This window comes from Punica granatum, chromosome 8, assembly GCF_007655135.1.
Source record: "Punica granatum isolate Tunisia-2019 chromosome 8, ASM765513v2, whole genome shotgun sequence".
Taxonomy (NCBI): Eukaryota; Viridiplantae; Streptophyta; class Magnoliopsida; order Myrtales; family Lythraceae; genus Punica; species Punica granatum.
The window spans coordinates 23,105,064-23,116,772 of NC_045134.1; the positions used below are offsets into that span (position 1 = coordinate 23,105,064).

The 11,709-nt window shown below is 39.8% G+C and overlaps 2 protein-coding genes across 3 annotated transcripts; both read left to right on the forward strand.

The window, feature by feature from the left end:
• Positions 1-772: 772 nt before the first annotated feature.
• Positions 773-4,481, forward strand: LOC116187432 (probable protein phosphatase 2C 2). Of its 2 annotated transcripts, none has more exons than XM_031516124.1 (4): positions 773-1,301; positions 2,582-2,779; positions 2,921-3,156; positions 3,392-4,481. In XM_031516124.1, the coding sequence occupies exons 1-4, from the start codon at positions 1,107-1,109 to the stop codon at positions 3,972-3,974; spliced, it is 1,212 nt and encodes a 403-aa protein (XP_031371984.1). In that variant the 5' UTR covers positions 773-1,106; the 3' UTR covers positions 3,975-4,481. The 2 variants fall into 2 exon arrangements, with proteins under 2 accessions (XP_031371984.1, XP_031371985.1); XM_031516125.1 differs by lacking the exon at positions 773-1,301 and adding an exon at positions 1,924-2,495.
• A 2,235-nt stretch (positions 4,482-6,716) lies between these two features.
• Positions 6,717-7,951, forward strand: LOC116187444 (short-chain dehydrogenase reductase 3b-like). The gene is made up of 2 exons (XM_031516145.1): positions 6,717-6,827; positions 6,907-7,951. Exons 1-2 carry the CDS (start codon positions 6,814-6,816, stop codon positions 7,679-7,681), a joined length of 789 nt encoding a protein of 262 aa, XP_031372005.1. The 5' UTR covers positions 6,717-6,813; the 3' UTR covers positions 7,682-7,951.
• The last annotated feature ends 3,758 nt before the right edge of the window (positions 7,952-11,709 follow it).

Sequence of the window (11,709 nt, forward strand, 5' to 3'; positions counted from 1 at the left end):
ACAGTTAAAATGGCCGATAGTTCTTTAATAAGAAAAAAATATTCATTATTTGTCAATGTACCTATAAATTCATTATTGATAAAATGATAATTCAAAAAATATATAAATGATAAAATTATAAATTGAAATAAGCCAATCAAATAACATAGAACTGCTGAATAGACTATTTGACCAAATAAAAACAAGCTCTCACAAATTTGAATGATTATAAATGAAGTTAATTTTTCATCGAGCTACAAGTAATAACAATACGAATATTAGCCATTTCATATGATTGATTAGAAGAGCTAATATGATTGCTTCTCATGTGTTAGGTATGTTGATTTTCAAAAGTTGCTAGTACGTTTGGCATATTAATCTGCAAATTTATCGAAACGATACATAGAGCGTTCGGGAACGTATTATGACGATTACTAACAAGAAATTGAAATGACTTATTGTACATTAGTAAGAATATGATTTTTTTCAGCTAATAACTAACTAACAAAAATATATAAAGATAAGATAATCGTTATACCACATTTCTACCAGAAAATTATATTCCGATAGAGAAAAATTAAGAATTTTATATTTTTTAATAAAAAATCACGACATTATTAAAAAGTGTTGCATTTTGTTCCATCCATTAAGAATATAGAAGGTTAGGTGATTGCATAGAAATGACCATTAGGGGAGGAGGCGAGGGTTAGTCATTACTTTTTCTTCAAAGGGAGTTCATAAATGCTTTTATTAACGCTATCGCAATACCAAACGCGCCTTAATTTCACTTCGCATTAAAAAACACAACGGCCCGAAAACAGCCACGTGTTCCGGCGGGGCTCTCCCTCCCTCCCTCTCCAAAATCCTGTGGCTCGGAAACTTACACGCGTCCTTCTCCACCACCGCCCTTCCTTCCCTTCCTGCCACCGGCAACAGGTAGCCGCCGGTATTCCGGTCATCCTCATGCAAAACCGCGACTTTTCTCTCCGGTGGACCATAAAATTCAAAGACCGAGTCCACCCTTCAATAACCTTCTCCCACTGACGATCGCTTGAAGCCGACAGCAACCGTGGCGTCGCCCTTGTTGCGCTCTGTGATGCTTAGTTGAAGCAGGAACGAAGAAGAAGATGGTGGCTGAAGCAGAGGTGGCACGCTCATCGAGCTTCCCGGTGCTGGAGGTGCAGTCCTTCTCGCCCCCAAGGGCCAGTGCCCATTTTCGGGAGGTCCGGGAGCTGCCGACGGTGACTTCGCATCTTCCGGCGCCGAGCATCGAGAGTCTCCATGTCTCCTCTAGTGTGGAATCGTTCGCCGCTCATCATGTGGTGAGTTCTTTTGTCTTCCTTCCAAAGATATAATCAATGCTGACTTTGAATTCACGAGGATGATAGCGATGAGTCGATGATTAAACGTACGCTGGAACCGGAAGAAAAACGATGTTCGCTAAATTAACTTCGCGTTCTTGGTTGGTTTTCTGCTATTATGATGTGAATAAGAGGATTTGAAGGGCGGTTTGTTTCGATGTAAAGTTCGGGTTTTTTCCCAGAAAAATGTGAACTTTTTGATAGTGGATTACAGTGTTTGAAAGTAGAGTGAATTGTTGTGATATAAGTTAAAATTTTACGACTGTGGCTTGTAAAGGCTCGAATTATTATGATGTCAATTTGTCACGCATTCCCTTGAATCCAACATGTTAAGACAATACAATATCTCACATTTTGACCAATTATTTGGAAGATGATATTATGGTTAATTTTTCTGTGCAATTTTAATAATTCTCTGTAATCTAACAGTTCTCGAACCAAACGTCAACAAAAACACAGAAATGACAGCAGACGTTGGCTTCTTGATACTTGATAGCTCACCAACCATTCTTATTCAACCTTGCCATATGTAAGAGAAAATGTTATCTTTGCAGATGCAATGGCAAATGTAACATTTAAGTTCCTGTCATGAATTTTGTTTATTCGTTTGTCTTTTTTCTTTAGTTTGCTTTTGGTTTTGCGTATTCATTATGTGTGTAGTTGAAGATGCAGCTCGGTTCATTGACAGCTATCCGAAGATGGTCCTCACTGACTTATTGATCATCAATTTCTGATCTTTCCGGAATAAAGAATTCGGGTTGTGATAGGACTGATTGAACCGGCTGTTCATGATTGTGCTCATCTGTGCTAGATTGATACTGTTGCCTGTAAATTGAGGCGGATAATTGCAGATGGATAATTTCTCCCTTCCCCTGCCAGTACGACTGAATGATTAGTTTCATTCTTAAATGCACGGGATAGTTGCTCGGAGAAACTGTGGACCACAGAATTAAATGCTTTCTAATAATTTAGATATGGAAAATCGAGGATGATTTGCCTGTGGCCCAACATCACCCAGTCCATCACAATTGTTTACCAAACATAACATAATGCTCGAAGAGGTTATTTGCATGTTGAGGAATCTATGTGTGCTCTCAGGTCCTTGTTCTGGGACATGGGATTAGCTATTCCCACATATGAGTTTCTCGTTAACTCGTATGTTTATGAGTCTATGATCTGATCTCTTAGCTCTGCCTTTTCAATGTGAAAGAAAATTGATGATATATTAATTTACTTTCCAGGAGGTTACATCAGGGGAGGCTGCTAGCATTGAAGTCGCTCAATCTCCTATCCAAGGCTTTGCTCCTAGCATCCGATCAGGTAGCTTTGCTGACATCGGCCCCCGGAGAAATATGGAAGATGAGCATATACAAATCGATGATTTGTCCATGCACTTGGGGCCACCCTTTCAATTTCCTCAACCAAGTGCTTTTTATGGGGTATAATAAACAAAATCATTATATGGCACTGTAAAAAAAAAGCAATGAAGAAAAAAAAAAACTATTTACCTTTCAAAATTCTTTAGCAGTATCAGTTGATCAGCAATAACTGAGTGAATTATTTTGTCATAACTCATTCAGGTATTTGATGGTCATGGAGGACCTGAAGCAGCAGCCTATGTCAAGGAAAACATCATCAAGCTAATTTTTGAGGATGCTAATTTTCCGGTGTCCTCTGAGGTTGATGGACGTTTCCTTGTTGGATTAATGAATTCCCTTCAAAGAGCATATCTTCTAGCTGACCAAGCTTTGGCAGATGATTGTGGAGTGAGCAGATCCACTGGCACTACTGCACTCACCGCCTTTATATTTGGCAGGTAAAGATATACCTATAAAATCTTATCATGATCCCTTTCACGGCTATCATCAGCAACTTAAAAAAAAAAATTATCAGTGGGGTAACTCATTTTTCTCGTGTTTGTAAGAAGAATGCGGAGACTGAAATGGGATAACATACAAATTATAATGTATTAAAATTGTGTTCATTGTCCCAGCAAATGAGCTCTTTAGTCTTCTTCTGCTTGAGTGAACCAATTTTGTCACCCCTTTCAGGCTTCTCATGGTGGCCAATGTGGGAGATTGTCGAGCAGTCCTGTGCCGAAATGGAGTGCCAATCAACATGTCCCAAGACCATCGTCCCACTTACCCTGGTGAGAGGAGACGGATCTTAGAATTTGGAGCTTTTGTGGAAGATGGATACCTCAATGGTGTCCTCTCCGTGTCCCGAGCTCTGGGGGACTGGGACATGAAGTCCCGAGGCAGTGCAGATGCCCCTTGCCCTCTCATCTCGGACCCCGAGTTCCAACAGGTGGTTCTGACAGAGGAGGACGAGTTCCTAGTCCTCGGTTGTGACGGGATATGGGATGTTATGTCAAGTCAGCATGCCGTGAATATTGTCCGCCGCGGGCTTAGAAGGCACGATAATCCTGAGCAGTCTGCACGGGATCTCGTGAAGGAGTCCCTCCGCCTCGGGGCTCACGATAATCTTACTGTTGTCGTGATCTGTCTGTTGGGTTCAGAACATCGTGCCCTGTCTTCCCTGCCTTCTCGGCAACGGAAGCGAAGGTTCTTCAGCCTCTCTGCGGAGGCCCTCTGTAGCTTGAGAGGCTTACTCGATGGAGGTGGGAGCCGGTGATAGTAGGTGCTGCTTCCTTGATAAGATTTTCCTGTCATGGCTCGACTATGATGGCACTATCTTCAGCACCTGTCAAGATCAAGCTATCCAGAGAATCAAATCACACAAGTCCACGGATTTTACAATGAGACCAAAAAAGGGAATGGCTGCTCTTTCAGTGCTACTAATTAAGAAGAGCAGGTAACATTTTTGTGAGTGTTGTTACAAGTATTGTAGTCTGTGTTTAAGGTCAGTGTACATGATAAGAGCCAAGGTGAAGATGTGCGGACCGTGCAGGATCCGGTTTGTGGTCGAGTCGTACGAGCAAGTCTGTATGTATTTTTGCTGTGTATGTATCTGTATGCCCATGTGACTGCACTTCAAGTGAATGGCTGTCCACTTCTTTGCACTTGTTTTTTCGTCTCAGGGGGTATAATGGAGCCCGGCAGACCGATATTAGCAGGTTCTTGCTTCGCCTCCATTTACAATTATTGGAAAATTTTAACTGAACAAAAGAAGATTGTTTTACCTTGAGCACGCTCTATGAATCTCTCCCTTCAGATCCCTCCATCCAAACAAATAAAGTAGTTAGTCAGATTTTCGAAATTTCAATCAGGTATTATGTATGGCATCGAATCCTTCTGCCCTTGTGTTATCGATTAAACCAGGCTTTTCGATCAGCTCGTGTCCGGTTCTTTCGGATTTTCACAAGTCCAAGGTAATATAACCATCATCTAGGTTTTGCCCTTTTATTTTGAATATCATATTTTGATAACAGGCATACTGCTCCTGTCATGCGTGGAATTTAATAGGAGGATGGATGATCATGGCCTAGTGGGGCTGTACAGTTTGCCAATTTGCACCTTTTTGGGTATATTATATGATGCAGAAAGATATTAGATTCATGAACATTGACCAAAGTAGCATTTATATTAGCAGTCAATCGAATTACAAGGCAAGTTTGAGTCAATACGGGTTTTCATTGCAAACTAACACGGCCTTGAACTGCAATCATTCATCAAAATCCCGATTCCAAATTACGTCCTCCATTTGTTTCTGTTTTTGTACCGTAACGGCTCATTTGAATTGCGGTTTATGACGGTTTATAATGGGTTATTATACATATATAATAATCATTCATAATTCAGCTCTCCATAACCCTTGTAAATTGCAAGCCTAACAAGCCGTTAAGTGCTTCTATCGGTGCGCGTACAGTTTGACTTCCATGTGACGGGAGCATTCGAGACGAAGCATACTCGACACATTATTTTCCATCTGCATCATCCTCCTATGAAGTAGTACGAAAGTCGGTTCGTATTATGTTTGGTCGAATTTATACGAAGATTCCGTCGGTAATTCTTACTGTGATGTAACAGTGAAAAGCAGAGGACAGCCCGCTTCCAGTTTCACTTACTCGAGCGCCCCGTCGTCCTGTCCATAAACATGGATTCCCAGTCCGCAAAAGAAGGGTCTCCTTTCCATGAATTAAAGCAATCAATCAATCATCTTCATCATCAATGTCCAGCCTCGGATTCTTCAAAAAAGTTTACAGCAAGAGGGTATAAGACATTAACGCTCTCTTATCAATTAAAAAATTATAAATTCGATTTTCATGATGAAATTATTATATTTTTAAAATAAGTATTATGATACTAGATTCTATGTTTAAAAAAGATTCATAGCAATACAATCCTCAATCTTCTTTCCAAAATCTAATCCTATTTCTAATCTTATATTAGGCAAGTATATTTACTTGTAATATACAGTCATATATATTATACATATTACGATATTATGATAGAGATTTTTTACGATTTCTATAAATATCCCTACAGATACATCTAAATTCGGAGTTCAATTCTTATACTTTTCTTCGATACATTCTCATTTAAATATCAGAGAAAGAAATCACGATTTCCTCTCTTTCTTCCTCTTTTTGCAGATTACTCGATACTCGTGGTCTGCATGTGATTAAAGTTTGAAAACCGAGATCCTAACAATACTCAAACTTATGTTTTACATTTTACGGTTGAAATATTCTTGGAAACTAAGTATATAAATCGGGACACAACTACATAGATCGGTCAATCGAAGAAGCTGCACAGGAAGCTTAAAATGTGAAGTCCGAGCCATTACTTTTCGTATATATTCCAAGACATCATCACTAATAACAAACTTTAATTAACTCTTTTGTTTACACAAAATGAGCTGATCCAACAATATCTTTTGACAACAATCCAAGCAAATAGCTAATATTAATAAACTAATAAACTAATTATTTGATCGATTAATTGCTTTCAAATCCTCCTAAAAGATGAGAGTTGACCTTGAACGAACGGTCCATAGTTTGCCTTGTGGGGCAAAGTCCTAGTGGCCAATTAATTGAAGATGACTCATACGCATATGTTCTGTTTAATAATATATACAACAAAACATACAGTTATGTCGAGTTCGAATGTCACATTCCTCGAGCTTTGAAGCTAGAATTTTTTAGTTACTATTATTATAATAATTATTATTTTTATAACCGGGATTCGGATTTTGTCAATTAATCCCACAACCTATATAAACACCTTGCAAGTTCATATGACAGGTTAGGATGCTCGCTTGCGTCACAATGGTGGCAATTAAAGATTATTTTCCTGTATGGTTTCACGATAATTTGAACTTGCTTCTTTATCAAGAAAAATATCGTCTGACCATAGAACTGACCCTATTGGATTTCAAATTCATTTATTATATGTATACGTGTGGGGAGTACTATAAAAGAACATGTTGTGGACAACATAAGATCCCGAGAGGCCTTATTTTAGAAGTTTGGGTATTCCTCCACAAAAATTCTCAGCTAATTTGTCTTCGAATGTCTAAGCCAAAGTAAGGTTTTATTTTTCTCTGCTGGATATACCAAGCTTAACCTTTCCATTATTTTTGATACTTTGATCATCATCACTAGGTTAGATGGTAAGGTGGCCCTGATCACCGGTGCGGCTAGCGGGATTGGCAAGGAAGCGGCGAGGCTGTTTGCGGATAATGGTGCGTTCGTTGTCCTCGCAGATGTCCAGGATGAGCTGGGGCAGAAGGTCGCTGCATCCATAGATCGCGAGAGGGCTTCTTTCTGCCACTGCGACGTGCGAGACGAGAAGCAGGTGGAGGAGGCCGTGAGATACGCGGTGGAGAAATACGACCGTCTGGATGTGCTTTTCAGTAATGCCGGGATCATAGGACCCATGACCAGCATCCTGGACATGGACATGGACGGGTTCGACGACACTTTTCTCACCAATGTCCGGGGAGTCGCCGCCACGATCAAGCACGCTGCCCGGGCCATGGTTGCCAGGAACATCAGGGGTTCTATCATCTGCACATCCAGTGTTGCGGGATCCCTTGGTGGGGCGGGCCCTCACGCTTACACCGTGTCGAAGCATGCACTGGTCGGCCTTGTTCGCACGGCCTGTAGCGAGCTCGGGGAACATGGGATCCGGGTCAACTGCATAGCTCCATTCGGGATAGCCACGCCACTCTCGTGTAAGGCATACAACCTCGAGCCGCATCAGGTCGAGTCCAACAGTTCTGCGCTAGCCAACTTGAAGGGTGTAGTCCTAAAGGCTCGGCATGCCGCCGAGGCAGCACTGTTTCTTGCGTCCGACGATTCCGCCTACATAAGCGGCCACAACTTGGCCGTGGACGGCGGCTTCGCGGTGGTTAACCACAGCTTCTCTGCCATCTAAAAAGTGCTTATTTGTCACATACTCCTCCAAGCTGGCAATCGTTTATGATTATTGGGCTTAATTTTTTTTTTCCGAATCAATGTAAAATTGGAATGGAATTCGTCTTTTGTGTATGAAGGTCAAACCTTATTATTGGCACTTCCCATGTGCATTTTGCTTCTGAAACTCTGCATCAAATACCAAAAAATATATATTTCTGATATTAGAAGATATATATTATGTATTACTTCAAAGGAAAAAAATAAATATTATCCAGCTTATGAGAGCTCATTTCCTCTTTTTATGTCTGGCATTATGTTACCTTATCAGCGTGGTCGCAAACTACAAAATATGGTGGAACATGCTTTTAGATTCTCAAATAAAAGGGGGAGTACAAAAGGGATGATGATTATTTTTTTTGGCCAACAAAAATGAATGGAAAGTTAAGAGGGAATTGTGAAGGGAGAGATTCAGAGGTAAAATATCATTCAGTTAAATTTCACCGCTCAAATTGGTCTATATATAGAGATACTTTGGCTATAAAAGTTCATTTTTTGTTAGATAAGAATTTTCATAATATGAATAGAAGAATTTAACAAAATTATAATTTTTTTTCCTTGAAATTCTCTCCATCCATAGATGATATAATCGTTTTATTTTATGGAGAAAGTATAGCGTCATGTGTTTTTCTGTTTTCATTTTTTTCCTTAATAAAAGGATGCCAGCAGTAAGAGGCACTTTGCCACTCGCTGCAACAGAATGTTCGAGGTTTCTTGTTCAACAAGCGTGGATATATTAGACGAACTATAACCGCAATTTCATCCGTCGGTCTAGTATAATCCATGGAATTGCTGGTAAGACACAAGCACAGGTTCAAAGAGTAGTAAACTTTTAGCAAATGTTTATTGACACAAATCGCGGAAGGAATTCGAACTTGAGACTCAAACGAGATTACCAAATTGCCCGGAAATGAGATTTAAAACCTCTAGACTACTGCCGTTATAGGTGTAGCTTATGTGTCGAAGCTCGAAAGAACTTTCCCGAGCTAGTAAGATATGTAAGGTCATTACGTCTTAATTATTCTATTTACCCAAATTAACAAATGCAAATTAGACAGATCAATGAAATGTTGACTCTTTAATTTTGTCCATTTCCTCGAACTTTTCCTTAGACAGCGGAAGCATTTGGGCGGCACTCAATGCGGCGGGCATATGTATTATTTTGTCTGGGTTGTCTCATATGACTCTTACAGGGGACAATTCCATGACGTGATTCATGTGAAAATCTTTTAATCATTTTCTTATTTGATAACTATTACATGGTAAGGGGATGTATTTAGTACAAAGAAACGGAATCCTCCCCCTCAAGTAACCGTTGAAATTGATATGAGAATGGGGGTGCGATTGAAGTTGAACTCCTCTGTCTGCTGCCCATGGTAATCCTTTTATCTCAGTATGGTGCCTCTTCGGAAACGATTTGAATCCTCCCCCTCAAGTAACCGTTGCAACTTATGGGCTTTCTTCTCAATTGGGTTTTATTGGACTTATATGGACATAGTAGGTTATGAGCCCTATATCCTAATTCATATCAAGTTTTATCTAATTTATAAATTGGTATAACTGACTTTGACGTAGATGGGTTAGAGCAACTACAATGGTTGGCACTATAATGGTCGGCACTATAATGGTTATTAAAAGCAGTCCACCGACTGTCACTTAATTGTCACGTCCAAAAGTAAGGCTCGCACTCTATGGAGGCACACCAAAAGTGGATGTCAATAAGGGCCCACCACACAACTATTGAAATTAAATAAAATGAAAAAATATAAATTACATAATGTAATAATTAATTTTAATAATACAAATAAATTTATAAAATTAACTAAATTTTTTAAGTAATTAATTATTTTTAAAAAATTAAACATTTTATAATATTAATTAAAAAATTTTAAAAAATTTATTGCCCTACCAATTGCCGTTGGTGTGGCAAGGCTTAAAAAAAAAAGAAAAAGAAAAAAGAAAAAGAGAGGAATGGAAATTGTTGAAATGGGAATATGCACCTTTTATCATCCCATAGTTAGAATTCCACACGTTCTATGGAAACTCACACGTATAAAATCCCTTGCTTGAAACATTGACGTTTGGCTCTAACTTGAACACATCCTAAACCTAACTCTGCGAGTCTTCAAACTCCGACTTTGCTGAGTCTTTCAAGTTTAAGTAGATGCTCAAGCTAGCTTATCCTGACGTCCAGAGTAAGAGTATGGCGGACTATTTTACCCTACTCCAACATATTTCCCACCATATATTAATATGTTTTACAGGTACATATGCTTGTAACTCCCTGTCGTCGAGGAGCTCACCGAATTCGAACATAGATCAGACTTTCCAGTAATTTCGGAGTGCATTAGAGCTGAAATGGATCTCGATGGAGTCCCCATTTTATAACTTACGAATGATATGGTGGTCATTTAAATAAACTGTTGGAAATTATGGCTAACGGGTGAATGAGGAAATTGCTCACGAGCTAATGACTCTTGATTTTCTTGGCGGTTACAAGAAATGAATGGATTGCATTCATGAATAATCAAATGTCATTAACATGTATATTGAATATATGTGAATTATTCCCCATAAATGGAGAATAGGAAGAGTCATATAACGGATGGAACCCATAGTCTATAAAAGGGGCACACGGCAAAAAGGAAAGAGAACAAGAGAAAAAGTCTTCTGCCTTCCATTGCTTCCTATAGCCGATTGAAAAACAAGAAGAAAATTCGACCTCAAAAGTGTTCACGCTTCTCTTCGAGTTCGCTGAAGCGTTGCTGTTTGTGCTGCTGCTTCGCTTGTTGCCGTTTTATCCTGGGAAACGATTGTCCACGTAACCTCAAGCACCCAGGAGGGGACAATTCTGTTTCAAGGGGTTTGTGTATAACACAGGACTCGGCTCTCTCTCGTATCTTTCGGTTTCGCCTTTGTTTCGGTTTGAATTTCCAAGTTCCTATACTAATGAAATTAAGTTAATTTGATAGTATTCTATTTGTCCGAATAGCTATTTGAATTATCGTTCAATTTTGTGACTTATTAAGGCTAATTAAATTTACGTTTTACAATCTTGAAACAGATTTTGTTATTTGAACGATTCGAATGGCGTCGGGGAACGATGGAGATACGACCAACGGAAGCCAGACTACTGGCTTCGGCCCTGCTCCTATCTTGCCTAACCATTTGGTTAGCCAAAACGTGGCTGCTCCCTCGATGGTCCCTGTGAACCATGTCGAGAAGCCCGAGAAGTTCAATGGGTTGAACTTCAAGAGGTGGCAGCAAAAGATGCTATTCTACCTCACAACTCTGAACCTTGCAAGATTTTTGACTGAAAATGCTCCAACCCTATCTGTGGGGGAGTCAGATGTGCAGGCTCTCAGTGCGGTTGACGCTTGGAAGCACTCCGACTATCTCTGCCGGAATTATATCATGAATAGTCTTCATGATTCCCTGTATAGTGTCTATCAGGGGTTTAAGACGGCAAAGGAACTATGGGAATCCTTAGACCGTAAATATAAATCAGAGGATGCCGGTGCGAAGAAATTTCTCGTCGGACGATTCCTCGATTTTAAAATGGTGGATTCAAGGACCGTAATGAGTCAAGTGCAGGAATTGCAAGTGCTCTTACATGAGATTCAGGCTGAGGGAATGGCTCTAAGTGAATCCTTCCAAGTGGCTGTTGTCATTGAGAAACTGCCTTCTGGTTGGAAGGATTTCAAGAATTATCTGAAGCATAAGCGAAAGGAGATGACAATGGAAGATCTTGTTGTCAAGTTTCGAATTGAAGAAGACAATAAAAACTCCGGAAAGGATCTCATCCTCCCTGCTGCTAAGGTAAATGTCATGGAGCAAGGGCAAAGCTCTAAGAACAAAAAAGGCAAGAAGAAGCTGGGTACGAATGGAGGAGTCTTCAAGCCCAAGTTTCAGGGGAAATGCTTCAACTGTGACAAGAAAGGTCACAGATCTGCTGACTGCAGGCTCCCAAAAAGGAAAAAGGATCATGAA

What these genes read in the sequence shown, in the direction of transcription:
- LOC116187432 (XM_031516124.1), top strand. Translation starts at nt 1,107, where the DNA reads ATGGTGGCTGAAGCAGAGGTGGCACGCTCATCGAGCTTCCCGGTGCTG. An exon ending in CGTTCGCCGCTCATCATGTG is followed by an intron (nt 1,302 to 2,581) that starts GTGAGTTCTTTT and finishes TTTACTTTCCAG; the next exon opens with GAGGTTACATCAGGGGAGGC. An exon ending in AACCAAGTGCTTTTTATGGG is followed by an intron (nt 2,780 to 2,920) that starts GTATAATAAACA and finishes TAACTCATTCAG; the next exon opens with GTATTTGATGGTCATGGAGG.